This window comes from Sinocyclocheilus anshuiensis, unplaced genomic scaffold, assembly GCF_001515605.1.
Source record: "Sinocyclocheilus anshuiensis isolate Anshui unplaced genomic scaffold, SAMN03320099.WGS_v1.1 scaffold152, whole genome shotgun sequence".
In the NCBI taxonomy this organism is placed as follows: Eukaryota; Metazoa; Chordata; class Actinopteri; order Cypriniformes; family Cyprinidae; genus Sinocyclocheilus; species Sinocyclocheilus anshuiensis.
Genome location: NW_015555781.1, coordinates 4,584,814 through 4,604,494, shown reverse-complemented (window position 1 = coordinate 4,604,494; position 19,681 = coordinate 4,584,814). Strand labels below are relative to the sequence as shown.

The following is a 19,681-nucleotide window of genomic DNA, read 5'->3' as shown; positions in this document are numbered from 1 at the left end:
GCGTAACATTTCCGTCACACGCTTGAGGTATTCGGCCAATCATAACGCACTGGATAGCTGGCCAATCAGAGCACACCTCGCTTTTCAGACTGATGAGCTTTGTAAAAATCGACGCGTTTCAGAAAGGCGCGGAAAGGCATAGAGGAGAAACAATAATGTACAGTATGTGGAAAATAATGTGTTTTTTGAACCTTAAACCGCATAAACACATTTCATTACACCAAATACACAAAATAATGTTCTTTTTAGCAACGTCATATGACCCCTTTAAAATGCAGTGCTAAGCGACATAGCCTTTATCACTGTGTAGAATTAAATAATAATGTAATTTCTCATTCTGTGATAAGAAGGCACATCAGTTCACAGAAGGTGTTTTTTATTTATTTATTTTTATTTTAAACTGTATGCAGTTTAGTATAATTGTCCCCTTTTGTATGCAATGGTGTGATTCATTGGCCAATAAAATAAGATAAAATAAAATAAAAACACACAATATAAGTAAAGATGTATGTGACTGATAGCATTTTTTTTCAAGATTTCTATAGATATTGCGGTTATATCATTATCGTGAATTCTTTTGGACAAGATAATCCTGTAGTGAAAAATCTGATGTTGTGACAGTCCTAAATTGAAGCAGTTGAAAAAAATGTCCTTTTTTTTTGTCGTGCAAGATGCAGAAAAAACTGTTAGAAGCAACAGAATAGCCAAAGATCTGTTTTATTGCAATTCTAATATGTGCCATTTATTAGCCATAACACGAAAATAATTGGTTTCGCAGTATCAGCCAGAATCAGTACATGTCCAAAAAACTCCAAAAAAAGGTCTGTGTGTTCTGTGGATCAGGCAGAATAACACAATATAAGGTTACAATGTGAAGTGTAATGTCAATGTGCTGTCATTCTTTGTGGACCATATGGCAGGTGTGGGCATCATTATTATTATTTTTTTTTGATGGGGCACCAGTGCCAGTTCTAGCTCACTTGGTGAGTATAGACAAGAGGAAGAAAAAAAAAGATTTACAAGTAAATATGTGATAGCAAAGCTACGGATACATTTTTATTTAGGATGGAAAAGGACTCTGATCTAATAATTGTTTAATAAACCAACCAAAATTGCAGTTGAATTTGACAGCCATTAATGACCATTTATTTTTGTTGAATGGAAAGTGCTGCTTTAATTTTATTCCACTGGAAAAAAGTTATACAAGTTTTGAGTGACATGAGGGTGAATATGATTTATGGAAGATGCAACTTGATTGAACTGACATTTGTGATTGAGTGATGTTTGCCATAGCATTTTAGACAGTTCAAAGTTAGAGGTTATTATTATCTTTTTTTTTAAAGGAATTAATACTTTTATTCAGCAGAGACACAGTAAATGAAACAAAAGTAACAGTAAAGACATTTGCAATGTTAAAAAAAATCTGTTTCAAATAAATGCTGTTCTTTTGAGCTTTTTATTAATTTAAGAATCTTGAAAATAAAAATGTATCATGGTTTCCACAAAAAATATTAAGCAGCACACAATGATTTCTGTAGGATCATGTGACACTGAAGACTAGAGAAATGCCTGCTAAAAATTCAGCTTTGCCATCACAGCAATAAATTGCGTTTTAAATTATATTTAAAAAAGAAGTGTTGTATTTTATGTACAAATGTATTTTATGTTCACAGTATTACGGTTTTTACTCTAGTTAGTTAAAAAAAAAAAAAAAATTAACGCAGTTATTTTAGGTAAAAAACAACAACAAAAAAGAGATGATTTTAAGTGAAAAAAGTTTGGGGTTGGTAAGATTTTTTATTTTTTTGAAGATACCAATAATTTGTTTTTGAAAGGTACATTTAATATCCATTCGGGTGAATGGACATGATGCTTCAGGCAGTATGTATTTTTCTGTCAGGTCATGACTGTGTGTCTCATCCCCTTTACTCTTCCAAACAGCTTTAGCTGAGCTCGTGTCATTACAGGCTGTCAGAGCTCCAGTATAAAGTTCCAGCCTCGCCTATTGATCTGTGTGCCAAACGCTTTGCTCGCTTTGAGTTAGAGCTGTGTGTGTGTGTGTGTGTGTCATGTACAGCCATTTTGTGTAAATGTGTTTGCAGAGGTTCACCTCTTTGCTCGTTCCCCTTCTCTGTTCCTCACATCTGCGTACCCAGGGCGTACGGATGAGAAAATCAGGGAACTGGAATGAGGGAATGAAAGTGTGCGGGAGAGAGACTGATGAGGGAGAGGGAGAATGAAATGGGTGTCAAGGGCAGTGAAATAGAGAGGGACATTTTCTCCAACTCACCTAACCAAGAAAAAAAACTAACAAAATAGAGAAAGACGTTTACGGTCTGTTGTGAAAGATAAAGCAAGCTTCTTTCTGTCTCGTCTGCTTGATCTGGGAAGGTTTATGAGAGGTGATGAAAGCTCAAGTAGCCGTCCACTTTCTCAGGCTCTGCTGTCTTAATGCAGTCTGGCATTTCCAGCCAGATGAGCCGTGAAAAACGTGGCGTAGACAATGCCATTTCCGAAAAGTCGCACTACATGACTGTCAGGAAGAGAGATGGAAGGAGAAATAAATGCGAAAAGTATTGTAGAATGATCTTCTACAGTGGTGCTCGGAGATGGAGGAATGATATAGCCTATATATATATATTTATATAGCAACATTTTTCACCAGCTGCTCTCATCCATTTAAATTGTATTTTTATCCCCTTCTGGCAAATCCTTACTTTCCTCCAAATTCAGCTCTCGCTGTCATCTTATTTTTCATCTCACAATCCCTGTGCTCTCTCTCTCTCTTTTGTCCTGTCTGCTTGCATTACAACACACACTTGTATCATCTGTCTCTCTCTCCATCCCTGTTTTTCTCTTTATTCTTGTCTATCTCTTTCAGTCATATTGCTTTTCTCAGTCCCCCTCCCTCAAGTGTTTGTGCCTTGAATGTTGTGCACACGCAAGCATTAAACTTAAAGATGCCTCACAGTTTTCATTACACATTTTCAGTGATGGTAGTCGCCCGCCAAGCACCAAATACAGTATCTGTCATCATCCCTCCCCCTTTTTTCTCACTCTGTGTGTTCCCTTCCTCTCCCCCTTTTTCGTATTTGATTCTTTCCAGTCTCTCCGTTCCTCCTTTTATCCACAATCTGCTGCTTGTATCCATCCATCACGCTCTCAGCGGAGAGGAGAGGAGTGGAGTATGAACGCACGCGGGAGGAGAGGAGAGAAAAGCGAGCACGAGAGAGGAAAGACGGCACAGCGTCTCGTGAAGAGCAAGAGCGAACGAGCCTCTCTCTTTCTTTACCTCAGTCTGCGTTTTTTACATGTGAATGTGTGCGGGTATCTTACCTCTGTACCGGCTGAGTTGTCGTTAGCGTGGATACGGCGGGAAGAGGAGCGGGAAGCGCCGGGCGCGTAATGGATTGGTTGGACTAGCGCGGGAAGCGCGCGACTGGGAGAAGCACGCGCTCACACACTCCGTCGACTCAGGATCAAGGACAACATCTTCTCCGGCCCTCTCTGACCCCCCCCCTCTCACACACTCGCACACTCATGCACGGCTGGATGTTGTGTCGTTAGGCTGCACGTGAGGTGCTTAGAATTGCCATTGGATGTCCAGTGACCGTGTGTGTGTATGTGTGTGCACGTGCATGAATTTGTTTATGGGGGATGGGATAGTTTTTAAGCTCTGTAATGTTTTTCTGTCAGTTTAAATTTAAATAGCTTTATTGGCATGACTCCGTAAGTAATACAATTTTTTTTTTGTTGCCAAACTTGATTCAGAAATATGTGCTGGATTTGCTCTGTGCATTTTCTTAACTTCTCTTAAACAAGTGGGAGAAAGTTAGAGAGAGAGATTTGTAGATGTAAAAAGAAGAAATAGAGGAGGGCGATGGTGTAGAGAAGGAGGATCCTGGCATTTGGAGGGGCTGAAATGATGGAGTGGGTGGAGAGACAGACGGAGGGAAACCCTTGGGCAGCATCTTCCACTCCATTGCCACCCTCACACTGCTTAACTGGAGCAAGATCTGTTCTTCCTTCACTCAGTGATGTGTGTGTGTGTGTGTGAGAGAGATCTGTGGTCCAGCCTGATATTTATCAGGAGCAGCTCTGACTACTAGTGTTCAATGGACCCGGTCTTTCTCTCTCTGTATGTGTCACTCTCTCTGATTGGACAGGAGACAGTTTGGCTATGGTGTCAGGGGGTCTGTGTACCGTGATTTGTTTCTGTTTGAGCATATGTGTTAGTGTATATGTGCTGAAATTATTTTTTATTTTCTTCTCCTGAATTTTCATCCTTTCTTTTTTTCTTTCTTCATACAATACCTAATCCCTTTGCATTCTTTCTACTTTCTTCCCATCTTCCTTTCTCCTTCCTTCCTTTTTCCTTCTAGTGTTTATTTCTCTTTCTGTCTTTCCTTCCTTCCTTCTTTCTTTCCTTGCTTCCTTCCTTCCTTCCTTCCTATCATTTTCACCTTCCTCCCTTCTCTCTTGTTTTCCTTCCTTCCTGCCTCATCTCTCTCTCTGTCAGTTTCCTTCCTTCCTTAATCGTCCCATCCTTCTTTTTCCCCTTCCATGCTTCCTTCCTCCACTCTTTCTTTCATCCCTTCTTTGTCCTTCTTTCCTTCCTTCCTTTTTGCTTTCTTCCTTCCCTCCTATCTTTGTCCTTCCTTGCCTTTTTCCTTCCTTGTTTGCTTCCTTCCTTCCTCCCAATATCTTTCAGCTCCCTCCCTCCCTTCCTTCCTTCCCTCTTTCCTGGCTGCCTGCCTGCCCTTCTTCCTTCCTTCCTTCCTTCCTCTCTTTCTTGCTGTCCTTCCTTCCTGTCTTTCCACCTTTTCTCTTTTTCTTTACGTTTGACTTCTTTCCTTTCTTATTTCTGTGTCTAAAACTGTTACAGCTTCTTTGGTCAGTAGGGTTCATGTTATATAAACCCTCTCTCTCAATGGTGTCTACATTCAGTTTTATGTTTTTTCATAAAGCCTTACAGTGTCACAGTGTCTCTTTATGTTTGTGTCAAACCTGCCGCTTCAAGAAAGACTATATATTTTGTGATATATTATTGACGTGTCTGGGAAACTCTAATGAAGTGAAATATAGCCAGAATCAGCTGCCAGAAGGTGCCTGTGCTCAAGCTGACAGTCGCTATGTATCTGCCTGCAGGTGTGTCCGTGCCAGCAATGGACCTGAAGGAGGGTTGTGGAAGCGAGGCCAGCCGTGAGACCGAGAGTGGAGGCATGGGGAGCCTGGGAGGCCCCACGTCTTGGCAGTCCTTTGCCCATCGAAGCACCCTGCACAGTTTACGCTTCATCTTCCCCTACTCCACTTCTTCCTCCCCCTACCGCTCCACTTCACGCCGTATGCTCTGGAGCGCGGCCTTGCTGGCCAGCCTGGTCCTACTTGTCCTGGAGAGCACCGAACGGCTGGCGTACTTCCTCTCCTACCCCCACGTCACTAGTGTGGATGCTATGGTTTCTGGCAGCCTAGTCTTTCCCGCCGTCACCGTCTGTAATCTGAACGCCTACCGTTTCACGCGTCTCACACAGAATGACCTCTACCACGCTGGGGAACTGTTGGCCCTGCTGGACGTGCACCTGCAGATCCCTGAGCCGCACCTGGCCGAGCCCCACGTGCTGGCCTTTCTCACAGAGAAATCCAACTTCACTAACTACCGGCCCAAGCCATTCAGCATGCGGGAGTTCACTGAACGAGTGGGCCATGACCTGAAGGAGATGATGCTTTATTGCCGTTTCCAGGGCCAGGAGTGCAGCCACCAGGACTTCAAAACGGTGAGTGTCTGCAAGGTGTTTCTTTTATAAGGTATTTTTCTGAGGCTCGCTAGACCTGGAAGAATTGTTGTTGTGGACTAAAGCATTATGGGCTCAGTGTTGTTAGCTCTAAAGATTATCCTTGTCGTTCGGCTGTTTCGAAGGTTTGTAAAGAAATTATATTGATTCTTGCTGATGGTGTAGTTCCGGATGCTAAGCTGTGGTGTGAAGAGTTTTACTACTCTATTAAGCTACTCTCTGACTCTGTGTGCGGCTGGAAAAGCTTGTTTTCACTCTATAGGTGCAGCTGTTTTCATCTTAACTGTGATTCTATTCTTATGTAATGTGATGGACTAATTGACGATGTGTTAAATGCCTAGAATTCATTGCATATATTTTCAAAATGCTACAAGGATTGGAACAGTTTCTACCTTTGGAACTCTAAGATATTTGATGGTTTTCTCCAAAAATTCAGTTTAAGACATAGTGGCTCTGTCTCAAAACCAACCGTTGCTGTTTTCCGCCTACATAAACTGCATCATAACTGAAACAGAATCTCATAAGCCACTGATCTGAGACCTTCACAGGCAGCAACTTTCTTAACAGCCACTCAAGCACGCCCTGGTCCTCATGTGAACCTCACGAGACTCGCTGACGCTCACGTCTCGTTCTGTTGTTTACATGTAGCCTGCTAATGATTCTGGAATAAAAGAGTTGTTTTATGTAGCTATTATCAGCATCTCCCTCGATCCTTCGTCTATGTTTTTCGCAGAGCTCCTCGCAATGCATTTTGGCCACGAAAGACACAAACAAAACCCTTTCAAAGTATCTTTGGAAGCATTATTTGCTGACTACAGATTGAAGCAGCCTTGGTGTTAGCAGCATGCTTACGACAACAAGAAATGGTTTGTGAGACAGAGCCATTTGCTTTTTTTCATCAGAAATGAAATTGACTAGTTGTTGCTCTAAATGTTTCAAGAAAACTGCCACTGTAGGATATTCTCTAACTGGTTCAAATGGTTTTAGTGGAGTGAAGATGTAAATGCTGGCCACAGCTGTGTGTGAAGAATGTGTTTTTCTTGGCACTGAGGGCTGAGATGATGAGGGTTGATAGCTGGTGTGATACTCAGTTGGAGTGCTGCTGCTCTCCTCAGGGGTTGAGGTCTGTTTATTCCCCCCTCAGTCGCTACACGTGGGCTCTCAGTGTTTCGAACTGCACACAAGCACATTATAAACAAACTTGCATGCACACACTATGCACCAGATTGCTTTCTGCTGCTTTGTAATGTCTCTTCTTGTTTTCATTGATGGTGTACAGTATGAGTCAGTGTTTGCAGCAAACTGGCATAATAGCGTTCTTGCTTTTGTATCTCCTAGTTAAATATTGCTGTTCTACAGTAAAGGTTTTTAACAAAAAGTAGCTCTTGACATTGAAGCAATTTAAGGGACATTTTTTATATCAGAAAGATTTTGCAATATGTGACAGTATTTGATACAAAACAAACAGTGAGGAACTCAAGCATAAAGCATTAACTTTTGTCGGATTTAAATTAGTTAATTAAGCATTAATTTGTGTCGGATAATTTACTATAACTACAGCTAATTGGACACCGAGTTAAAAACAACCCTTATGTAATTAGTAATGAACTACAGTTTTTAACTTTATATTTTGGTTTAAAAAATGTCATATAAAATGGCATGCAGGGACTTTCTGGCTCTGACTCTTTTTTTTTTTAACCGGTTAATTGAAATGAATTGTCTGAACAAACCAGTTTGCTAAAATTTAATTGGACTTTCTACTTAGGAGAGAGAGGGACATTATGGGAGAGTGTGTTTAATGATTGCTTCAGCTGCCTTGTGACTTTTTTGGGGTAAAGTAGCTTGTTACAGTACTTTGAAAATAGCCGATGCTGTTACACTACTGAAAAATGTATCAAGGTTAAATTGAGTTCAGGTGCTAGTTGAGGGACTGTCGGCCTGTTCTTGTGGTGCCATCAGCCCATGAGTGTTTTCATGATGAGTAATTAGTCACATGACATTTACAGCTCAGATGATTGTTTAGACCATTACATACTTTCTATAATGTAAATAATGACCATTAAAATGCATGTAAAAAATGTTACAGAAACTGTACAAATTCTACAGAAAACACTGTGAGTCTGTGACTGTAAAAACTGTTACCTTATATATGGTGAAAAACTGCAAATGATTGACCATTGCATTATATGTAGTTATACATGTTGTAGCGTCTGGACCAATCAAACACACTATATATTTTGTTAGCTATATTTAACAAATACTCTGTCAGCGGATCTAAATATGTATAATTAATTATAACTAGTTATGATTAATTATTCATATTTCCCCATGAGCTGATTCGCTACATGTACATGTCTATATAATTCACAATGAAAAACAGTAAAAGGACATTTCCAGAAGTCCCTGCATGATGCATCACATATTATTACACTATTAAACTTCAAAAGGCTATGATTTCATTAAATAAACATGAGCGCTGCACGTTCAAAGTCCGGTGCTGCGCTGCTTTGTGTACTGCCGTTACCGGGGAAACTGGTATCCAGAGAATGAATGTGCAATTTCAATAAAACTTGTTTTAATCAGAATTCAGACAAATGCAAAAATCCACCCATGCTTTTACCCTGCAAACACGCAGAGCTTTAAATGTGAACTGGTGGATCAATAAGAAAACAATACATTATAAAAATCTTAATAGGGGTGGGCGATATGGTCTGTGATAATATCGTAATTGTAGTTTTAACGATGTGCGACTTGACATTATCGAGTATATTGCGAAAAGCAAACAAAACACACCTACAGAGTGCATGCATACATTACGTGATGAAGTCTAGTAAGTTATCATAGGTTAAATCAAAAGGTATAAGAGTATAGTAATGATTCTAACATAACACTAAGCCAAACACCAAAAAAAACAACTACATATGTGTAGAGATGTAACGGTATGAAAATTTCCTATCACGATTATTGTGACCAAAAATGTAAATGTTCAAATAAAGCTTTGAAAAAGTTTCATAAAAAGGTAAACCTCACATTTCAGCTTTTAAATAAAGAAGAGACAAAAGTTAAAATGATAATTGATTAATAGATGATTATATGTATTTTATCTGCTCCATAAATAATTCTAGATAACTTATCTGAATTGTTCAAATGTGTAGAATCCACAATGTTTTTCATCGACCGGTCAAAATTTACAGCATGCAAATTCGGTCCGTTTTTGGCCAGACAGAAACGGCACACAGGCTGAATGTAAATATAAGTCTCTGTAAATCATTTGTATAATTCCCTTAGCACTCTTTTAAAACCTCCCAACTTTTCCACCCTGTTTTCACTCAAAACAAAACTACTCTGCTGCTGTGCACCCATGAGACTGTTACTTAAAACTGTGCTTTATGTTGGACTGTATTTATTTATCGTGAGTTGTTCAAATCGCGCGGTAATCTAATACGGTTTTAATGATAATTAAAATATGAAACGGTAATACTAACCGTCGGGATATGCTTGAACTTTTCAGTTTCTAAGCTATTTTATTGAGAAATCACAGAACAGTGTTGACAATACATTTCTGCGCTGAATCATTCTGTGCGTGTGATATACGCGCTACTGTCTGTAGCCTATGTGTGTGCGTTACAGTGCAGCAGCCCATTAGATTAGAACAGCGATTAACTTACCTGTGCAATAGGCTGTTTAAAACGTGATGATTACAAATGTGATTTTATTCAACAGTTCAATAAACAAGAAGGTAATATTATGAGACTTACGTTTTAGACACTATATTTCCTGTTTTTGCTTTATTTTGCCAACAAAAAAAGTTCCAAACACAGTCACAGCGCTGTTTTGCGTCTCTGTGCAACATGACGGCGTTTCGTTCCTGAATGAATCACCCGTTTAAATGATTTGGTTCAATCGCAATGACTCACTTATTAACAGTGACTTGCTGCTACCTGCTGGTGGTTTTAACTTTACATTTAAAGTATCTTTTTCACTGCTGTGAACTGACCACACAGAATATGAAGAATATCAAAAATTTAGGAGTCAGCGGTAGTCCTTAAAATACCAGCACAATAACACACTCAGTGAAATATCGTCTAATTATCGTTATCGATAAAATCCCAGAAAATATCATTTTTTTGTCAATATTGCACACCCCTAATTTATGTTAATTTATATAACAATTTATTCATAATAATTGTTTAAATTAATGATTTATACTTTTGACATCCATTTTCTTAAAAATGGTTTAAAGGCTGAAATGTGAAGTTTATCATTTGTAAAACTTTTTGTTTTTGTGAAAACTTGTATCTGAACTGTAAATTATGCTTTTTACAGTTTAATATGGTACTATAGGCATTGCCATACCCCGCTCATAGGGTATTAAATTTATTTGTGCAGGTCTTAAAAAGTCTTATATTTGAGCTTAAAAATCCTGCAGAAACCCTATGTACATCTTTGTACATTGTCTATGTATGAGTATTGGTCATGTCTTATGTACAGGCCACTTGTAATGAACCCTAATTTCATCATGTGGCTTTCTATTTTACCACCTAATGGTGGTTATCTATACATTTTTAAGGTGAAAAATTTGGTACTGGTATATTAACATTATATTACTCAATGAAATATATAGATGTAAGTTGAAAAATATCCTGTAATACCAGAAACATTGTCACCATATTTTTTACTGTGAATTTCTGGCAACCACAGCTGCTGCTGTCTGTGTGTGTGTGTGTGTGTGTGTGTGTGTGTGTGTTTTACAGCAATTGTTTTTAACAGAAAATTTAAAAGGATAGGCCTATGTTTTACAGTTTGAGAATGCTAACAGACAGCTTTCTCTGGGTATTATACATTTCCTTTGGTTGTAACCACTGTACAGTCAAGCCAGAATGATTTAAGCTTCTCTTTATGTATCTTCAGAGAGCGAGAAAGAGTGAGAGGGAGAATGAACATATTATCACATGAGTCAAATGTACATCCTGTCTATATTACTGAATTGCCCTTGCTGTGCTGTCATGACCCTCTGTCCACTGACAGGCCATGTGTTATCACACACTGAGAGGCCAGGACATCAAATGGCTGTGCAAGCTGATTTACTTTGAAGATTTCCACCATTTTAAAGATAAGTGCTTCACGTGTAGGCAGCAGATATCAAAGGCAGGAGTGAGTCTTGGTATGGCATGACCTGATGAAATTCTTCACATGCAGAGCTGACTGTGAACAGGATATTATGTGTATTGTGTCTGCATGTTCTTTCTGTCCTGCATGTGGGCTGATACAGTAGATGCTAATGTATGCTAATAGTCTGGCACTAAAGAATATAGAAACACTCATACTGATTCTGCAAGTGTGGATGAAGACATACTTTCTTTGTAATAGTTCAGTGCTTTTTTTGCTCAAACGTGGGCTTGAGTGTGCTATCCCAGAGAGGATGGAATCGAAATGAAAAAGAAATGGAGAAAATGTCAACCAGCAGTAGTTTCATGTTTCGTGTTATTTTTGTTATGAGTAGGTCTTACAGGTTAATAGTAGTGTTGTCACTCAAATTTGTAACTTCGATACAATACCTTTAAAAATATCAATATTCAATACTATTTTCAATAACTTGGGGAAAAGTTGCCACAAAATTAATTACTGAACAGTATTGAGGTTAATTTACTTTTGACCATAACCAAAGTATTTTCTTATCAACTGAAACTGTTGTCTGAAATCTGATAGCTTTGAGGGGGGATATTACATTACATTACATTACATTATATTATATTATATTATATTATATTATATTATAAATACAGTACATTATATTATATTATAAATACAATACAATTGTAATAATGTTAATACATTAATAATACAATATTATTATTATCATTATTATTATTACAGAAAAATATTTTACTTGTAATACAACTGCACTGTAAAAAAATTAATAATAAGTATATTCATTGTTTTCACAGCAGTGATAAAATTATAATATTTATGTCTTAATATTGAACCCTTCAAGCTTTCATTTTGGCACAAACAAAAAATAACAACAGGTGTTGAGAAAAGGTTTACAAATGTAGTGAATACTGTAATCATCTATCCACAAAAATGTTAGAAATTGTGCAAATATAAAAAAACAAACAAAAACAAACAAACAACACAAAAAACAAAAAAACAAAACAAAAACCAGCATAACTGGAGCACATTGCATTGCCAAATGCATGTTAAACTCACAGATGCAGAGATGGCGTTCACTTCATTTACTGTGAACTAATCCGCTCTGAGATGCTGAAAACATTAGACTGACACTTGTAGTTTTGAAAACAGTTAATACTTTATTAAGCAAGTCTTTTTCTATTTTTATGCTAAAAATTAGTATTTAGTTACTGGTGTTCATAATCACATTTTAGTGACGAAACAAGATTATATATATATATATATATATATATATTATCTCATGACTGTTTGTAACTTGGGAGATGTAGGACACGTGGCCTGCGATACATTCACAAGCTCTGGCATGTTGTGTAGTGTTGATTATGTACAGATGACCCGAGTTTGACTTGGGCCTTTTCTTATTCCCGATTAGTTCATCCATCATTTCCTGTCGCTTCTACACTTTCATATGAAATTATAGGCAATATGAGAATAATTTTACTGTTGGGTGAAAGCCAAGGCAGACTGTGTGACATCAACTATCTTTCATGTCATGCTGTGAGATATACAGTACCTCTTGGTTCAGACTGGTCACGAATGACAGCGTTGACTGAATTTTTACCAGTCTGAGTCCGTTCTGACATCCTCATTTACATGTGAAATTGAAGTGATACTGTACAAACTGTTGCATAAAAGCTGGCAATGTGTTGCCTAGAAAAGGGAAAAAAAAAAGAAAAGTTTTGACTATACTATTAAAAATGGTTCCAAAAGTTCTTAAAAACCCAATGTATTTCTGTGTGAAAAACAATGAAAAAATCTAATGCATCTTTTTCCACTATAAAGAATCTTTTTTGTGTAGTGGAAAAATTCCATGGATGTTAAAGGTTCTTTATGGAACCATCAATGCCAATAAAGAACCTTTTTTTAAAAATATAAAATAGCCTAAAGAACCTATTTTTAAAAGTGTAGTAAAAAAAAAAAAAGAAGTAATATATGACAGATGGATATAAGCTGATAATTATTTTTATGTTATGACCAATAATCGATAAAAGGGTTTTATTTATTTTGTCTGAATAAATTAAAATAAATCAATAAAAACTAAACTAGTTTCTTTTTCTTTTAAAGTAAATGTAGGCAGTATTAAAATGATACTGTATGAAAAATGGATTTTATCATTTTAAGATTTGCTAAATATTTAATTTAACATTGTTATTCAATAGATGAATCACTAAGGTTTGGTTTATTACTTTTGTATTATTTCCTCCATCACCATCATATACAGCCAGAACAGAGTAATACAAATTGAATTCAGCTGCAAGTCTTAAGCTCCCTTCACATCCCACAATGCAACACCTCAGTAAAGAGCGTGAGAGAGGACCACTCTGTAATGTTGGTAAACATGTCCACCTATTTGATTCTTCCTATGATTGTGTATTGACCACAACAACACTCAGTAATTATATGGTTTCGATCGTGTATTTTAGATGTGGTGAGTCACAGTGCTTCCCTGTGGCACTGTCTTTAGACTCGGAACGTGGCTTGGTGTCCTCCTGCGTTCCTCTCTGCTGTGACTCATTTGTAGTATGTTGATGCCATGAGTATTGAGTTTTCACTTACATCCTACAACGACCCTGCTCCGGGGCTCTCGCTGCTGTCGTCGGTTGGGGAAAATGTGTTGTTTTCTTATAGTGCTTTTTTCGTATAGTGCCAAAAGTTGTATTTAACACAGTCCTTGGGTTGTAAGAGCTGGCGGCCTCCTCCATGACTTTACATTTTTGTAAAACGAGCCAAGGCTTACTGTTGTAGTCTCCACCTGAGTTTTATTCTGATATTCTTGGATAATTGCTGAAGGCTTATAAGCTTTACAAAGCAAAACGGACCGGTGAAAATAGCCCAGGGAGGAAGCTCTGGGGTGCTTTTTCTGTCTATGCTAAGACTGTTGTCTGGATTTATAATGCTCGGTTTTGGTCTAAAATTTTTAGTGCTCTCAGGAGCCACCTGCAAAGTCGTCAGTTTCCCGTTCTGTTCTTTGAAAAGCACTTTTAAAAGTGTTTGTGTGTTTGTATTTTTTGCTCACTTCTCTCTTCTCTTGTTCTGTGTCACTCCCCATTTTAGTTCAGTCATAGCAGTGTTTTAGGTAAATCACGACCATGCTGTACTAATTCGCTCTATCTTTTTAATATAGTTAAACCATGGTCATTTGTGGAATGAACTGGTACAATGTGGCCACAATTTACCTAGGGAACACATTAAAAAGTCATGAGAATGAATCCTATATCATGTACGGGGCTGCTTAGGTGAATGTCAGGATAGGCTTGTGAAACATATGTAAATACCATGGTACGTTTAGTCATTTAGGTTTGGTATATATGACAGTATTACAGTCTGGTACCATCACTGTACATTTTTTCTTCGTTTTTTTTTTCTTTTCGAAAATTAGTAAACATTTTATGCACATTATAGTTACTAATTACTAACTATAACTTTTTGAATGTCAAAAAGTGAGACTCTGTTAAGAAACAGACATTTCTTGCATACTGGGTCAATGTTTTTTGCTTTTTTTGTGAGTAGCTGCATGAGAGAGTGAGATTCAGAAATAAATTCAGAAAGACTTTATGCACCAAGGGCTTGTAACACTCCAAAGAGAAAGGAAAAATTTAAATCGCATCATATGACCCCTTTAAGACACAGACAGGACGGTAGGGCCGATGAAATTCCTCTGAATTTGTTATATTCTCTAAACAATGTTACATTTACATTTACATTTAGTCATTTTGCAGACGCTTTTATCCAAAGCGACTTACAATTGGGGGATACATAAAGCGATTCTTCTTAAAGAGGCAAACAGATACAGGAAGTGCTTGTAATACCAAGTTTCTAGACATTGTTCAAATAAGTACAAGCTAGAAAGAGAAGGAATAAATAGAGAGAATTTTTTTTTTTTTATAATGATGATGATGAAGTCCAGTAGCTACGAAAGAGATGAGTTTTCAGCTGTCGCTTGAAAATTGTCAGGGATTCAATGTTACAGAAGTGTTTCAGACATTCTCATGCCGCAATGTTATATTGGCAGTTTCATAGTGTTTTCATATGTGTGTGTGTTTGATTAAGGCTGTAATTGGGCTTTGATGATCACATCTCTGCTGATTTGAAGATGATGTGCCATTCAGGAATATCTTCTTTACACACATTGTGTTCATCCAGCAGAGTTTAACATTTCCTTCGGTCGGCCTTTTAGAATAACAAGCACTTTGTCAAAATCTTCACTTGCTTGAATATCTATCCCCTGAGGGTGAGAAAGACTGATCCAGCTGTGCTCTTTTTGTTTTCTAGATGATTCTTTGCCTTTAACCACCTCAAGAAATAGGATTAAGTTTTTGAAGATCAGATCTAAATTAAATACAGCCCTCACACCTTCCTTTAAAATACAAGTGCACACAGAGCTGTAGTCATGAAAAATGCTTGCTTGCTTTATATTGATCAGCCTGTGTCACACAGTGCATTGTATAAAATGCTTTTTACATTGTGTTTTATTCAGCTCTATAAAACAGCATTATTGGTGGGCTTCTGCGCTCTATACCACCAATTGTAATGTTCCTGAACATTTCTCAATGACAAATAAAGATTTTCTTGCTCCATGAAGCAGTCTTTAGTGTAGGCTAGTTAAAGGTCTGGGCTGTTATTAGGGATTGGAATAGAAAGAAATGTAACAATTCTTGTTCCGATGTACAAAGAACATTTCATCATTTTAGATGTAATATGAATTCTATGTTTATTTCAGGTTGGACATGAAAGTAATGAGTTGTGGTTGAGTCGACATGAGTTGGACGCGAGTTGAACTTTGCTGTTCAAGTCGGAACTTATAAAACCATACATGCACACATGCAATGTTTTGAAACTTTAGGTGTGCCAAGGTTGATCCAATGCTTTATTAATTTCTTTGGACCACATATTGTGCTACCTTGTTCTGAGGAATGCATCCAGATAAGTTATTTATGTTTCAGGGAGCTACTGTGTCACGCAATGCTTGTGTAATTGCCAGGTGAAATTGAACGTCAATTCTCATATCAGCACACTGCGTTTAATTTGCAGCTGTCAGCCAATAAACACACTCATGTGATGTGCTAAGAATAGCCTGCAACTGGAAAAAGGAGAGAGGTTGTTTTAAAATTCTTCAGAGAGCCTTTTCACAGAAACGAGAGATGGACTGATTGAAAAGAGCTGTAAGATTTTCCTTCTACTGAAAGACAAGTGGACAGGCAATTCGGACTCCTACATTCATTCTGTGGGAATCAGACAAAGAAAAGTAGAGAAAGGCAAGGAAAAGACATTGGAAGAGTGGGAGAAATGGTGATGAAACGGGGTGGAAAAAATGTGTGTGGTGGACAGGTTTTCCTGCAGAATGTTATTTTTAACATCATGGGACCCCCCTGGCTTACCCACATTGCAAATAAAATTAACTACATAACACTATAATAATAATAAAAAAACTATATTTTTGTAACATTTAAAGTTGTAGAGGTATAATTTATGTATAAATTCTTATGAATTAGCTTTTATTTTAATATTTTCACTTGAATTTTAGTTGGTTTTGCTCAATTTGTTATGTGCTTTTGTCATTTTTAGTAGTTTTTTATATTTCTATTTAGCTTTAATTTCTTTTTATTTCAGTTGTAGTTTTTGATTTTTTTTAAAGAAATGTTAATATTTCAATCGTTGTTTTTTTTTGAAGAAATGTTCATACTTAAACTTTTATTTCAGTTAATTGCCAAGGTGACATTTCTAATTTTTAGGTTTTCTTAAGTTTTCATATAATATTTTAGTTATTCATACAATTATTTCATCTTAATCTTTCAATTACTGGTTTTAAATAGTTTTGGTTTTGGTTAACATTAATAAACAATACACATGATCATATGAACAATAGTAAAGTATTGCGATGATATTAGTTTAAGTTTCATTAAATTATTTAAGTCTGAAATAATTTCATGCATCATTTTAAGTTGTACATGACTTATGATTTAGTAAGTGAGTACATTTAGTGAAGGATTTGTTAGAGTGATTCAAATTGTATGAGTCTCTTGAACAGTTCTCTGAAACAACCAGCTCATTTATTTGTGAATCATGTGTATCGCCGTGTGTGCAACACAACGTAGTAAATGAGTTTTCTTGCCATTATTTTGTGCTACGTGGCCTGTTTATCTCATCACATTCAATTCACTCCCACAACTTGGGCATAATATTATTTCTTTTCTTTTGTTGTGGCTCTGTACATTCAGCAGTGCCAGCACTGAAAAGCAGCGCAGAAAAGATTTGTGCTGGGTGCTGAGCATTGCTATAGGATGATACAGTATGCTGCATAAAACAACAGATTTAATGTCAAGTGTGCATTGCCTGATGGGATTTGTGCTCTGATGTGCTGCACGATGGCTCATTTAAAGTGGAAACGGAAGATCAATCTTTAGTGGACTATGGCTGCCTATTACTTTTTTTCCAACCTATCAAAGCAAGGAACTTCTGTGATGCAATTTCATTATATGAGGCAATACAGCGCAAGCCAACAGTGTCCGCCCACTTTTTCAGCAGTCTTGGTTCTGGAAGTATTTTTTTCATTCATCTCCACAGGGATTGAAAATAATCTTTCGTTGAAGAGTTACGAACCAGACTAACCGACGAAACAATACAGGGAAACTGGGAAAGAAGAGTACTACTTGAACTACTTTCCAAACCTCAGTGCTGATTTGCACTCAAAAATCAAAGAGTAATTTTACCGTTTTTATTAATCACATGGGAGTCAGTGTCACACTGAAGAAGGCCTGAGATCCGAAAAAATTGTCTTTTTCCTCATGTGATTAATAAAAACAGTAAATTAAATCAAAAATTTTGAGTGTCAATCACCAGTGAGGTTTTGATACAAGTTAGATGGATTCAAACACAAAAATAAAAGAAAACAGGAGACGACTGTTGGAATGAAACACTATTCCTTGAAGCTTTGCAAATCATATAATTTAATCAGCTAATTGCAAATGATGAAACTGCAATTCTACTATATAAAACAATTTTAAGAATAAAAACAATGAGCTATATTTTAGGTGATACTTCTCTGATTGTGGTCTTCAGGATTCACTGATAATGTAGTTCTCCACTGAGAGTTTTTTAAAAATGAATTTGAAATCACATTGACTTGTGGCTCTTGCAGAAGCTCGTGGTACGTCTGTTTTGAAAGGCTTATTCATTACAGAAAAAAAAAATTCTCTGTGGAGAAAATGCATGTTTTTTTGTTACTTCTGGAACCGTATTGTTACGCTCTAAATTTAAACTGGCACCTGCACTGGAAAACATTAGTCTAGTTAAAGAAAAGCATAATTTACCTGGAACTTAACCAGAAGCTCCATTGACAGGACAGATAAAGGCACACAGTGTTTTTTATATCCAGTACACAGCTGTCTCATAAACTGCCTGACTCTCTTTATTACAGTATATCAAACGCAGATAAAGGGAATTAATATTACTCCAGTATCCCAAACATGTGTCTCCACCAAACCTAATGTATCTCAACACACTATCATGCCGATAAATACCTGATTTGACACTTCCTCAAGAACATACATCCCGTTCCTGATGATCCAGAGGAACTGTGCTTAACATCACAGTAACATCATAAGATTTTACTTATGATTTTACATAAGATCACATTTGAATGGCTTTTCAGTGGGGTCTAGAGCACCCAAATCATGTCTTGTCACATGACCTCTGACAGTTTCTCCTGTAATCAGACATTGTGACTTTTTTCAGATCTTCTCCTGTCTCTGTCTCACAGTAATATTTAATTGTCTGCTTTCAGAACTTCTCACCACTTTCTTCCGCTGCTGCTTTTTTTTTTCTCTTAGTGCACCTTTACAGGGAATATGTAATTGGCAGAGTTCTATTGTAATCTTTACTATGTCTGTGTCCTTAACAATGTAAAGCCTATTATTATGAAATAATAGTTATTATTATTTTTTTAAATGGAACAGTTTATTGAACCTTCAGACAAAATAAATAATCTAAATGTTTTTTTTTCTTGAGTATCATATAATACATCAGGCTTTCATGGCTCATCTTCTTAGTCCTCTCCGCGCCATCTGGTGCATGAGGCAACAGCAAGGGTCCTCCACTTCGTTCTGTCTACTGCTGTCCTGGGGGCCGTCTGTAGAGTAAGCCCTCTTCTTTTCAGTTCTTTCTCAACTGTTCTTCGCCATGTTTCTTTCGGTCGCCCGTGGTTTCTTTTTCCTTGTGGTGTCCATTGCAGGGCCAGCCTGAGTAGTGAGTTGGCTGGCATGCACCAGACATGACCAAGCCACCTCCATCGGCGTGACTGGACTGACTCTTGCACTGACTTCACTCCAGTCCTGTCTAGGGATGGGTATCGTTTACATTTTATCAATACCGATACCAATACTGCTTATCAATACCGGTACTTATCGATATTGTTATCGATACTATTTGGTGCAAAAAGATATTAAGTGAAAAGTTGTTGAAAATTTGAAAAAGTTATTTTATTACTGCTGAACTTTAGCAATTGTATTAAAGTTCTTCAGTCAAGAGCAGTGAGTTATTTTTATCTTTGTGTTTTATTGTATTAACATTAAAGGAATAGTTCACCCAAAAATGAAAATCATTTATTCACTCTCAAGTTGTTTTAAACCTGAATGAGTTTCTTTCTTCTGTTGAACATAAAAGGTTATTTTGAAGAATGTGGGAAACTAAACAGTTGC

The 19,681-nt window shown here is 37.1% G+C and overlaps 1 protein-coding gene across 2 annotated transcripts in view; it reads left to right on the top strand.

The window, feature by feature from the left end:
• Positions 1-3,277: 3,277 nt before the first annotated feature.
• LOC107674665 (acid-sensing ion channel 2) overlaps positions 3,278-19,681 on the top strand; it is a 413,064-nt gene continuing 396,660 nt past the window's right edge. The window contains exons 1-2 of one of the 2 annotated variants that reach the window (XM_016468711.1): positions 3,278-3,313; positions 5,149-5,774. In XM_016468711.1, the coding sequence (XP_016324197.1) occupies positions 5,166-5,774 (609 nt within the window). In that variant the 5' untranslated portion in view covers positions 3,278-3,313; positions 5,149-5,165. The other variant, XM_016468710.1, reaches the window with a different exon arrangement.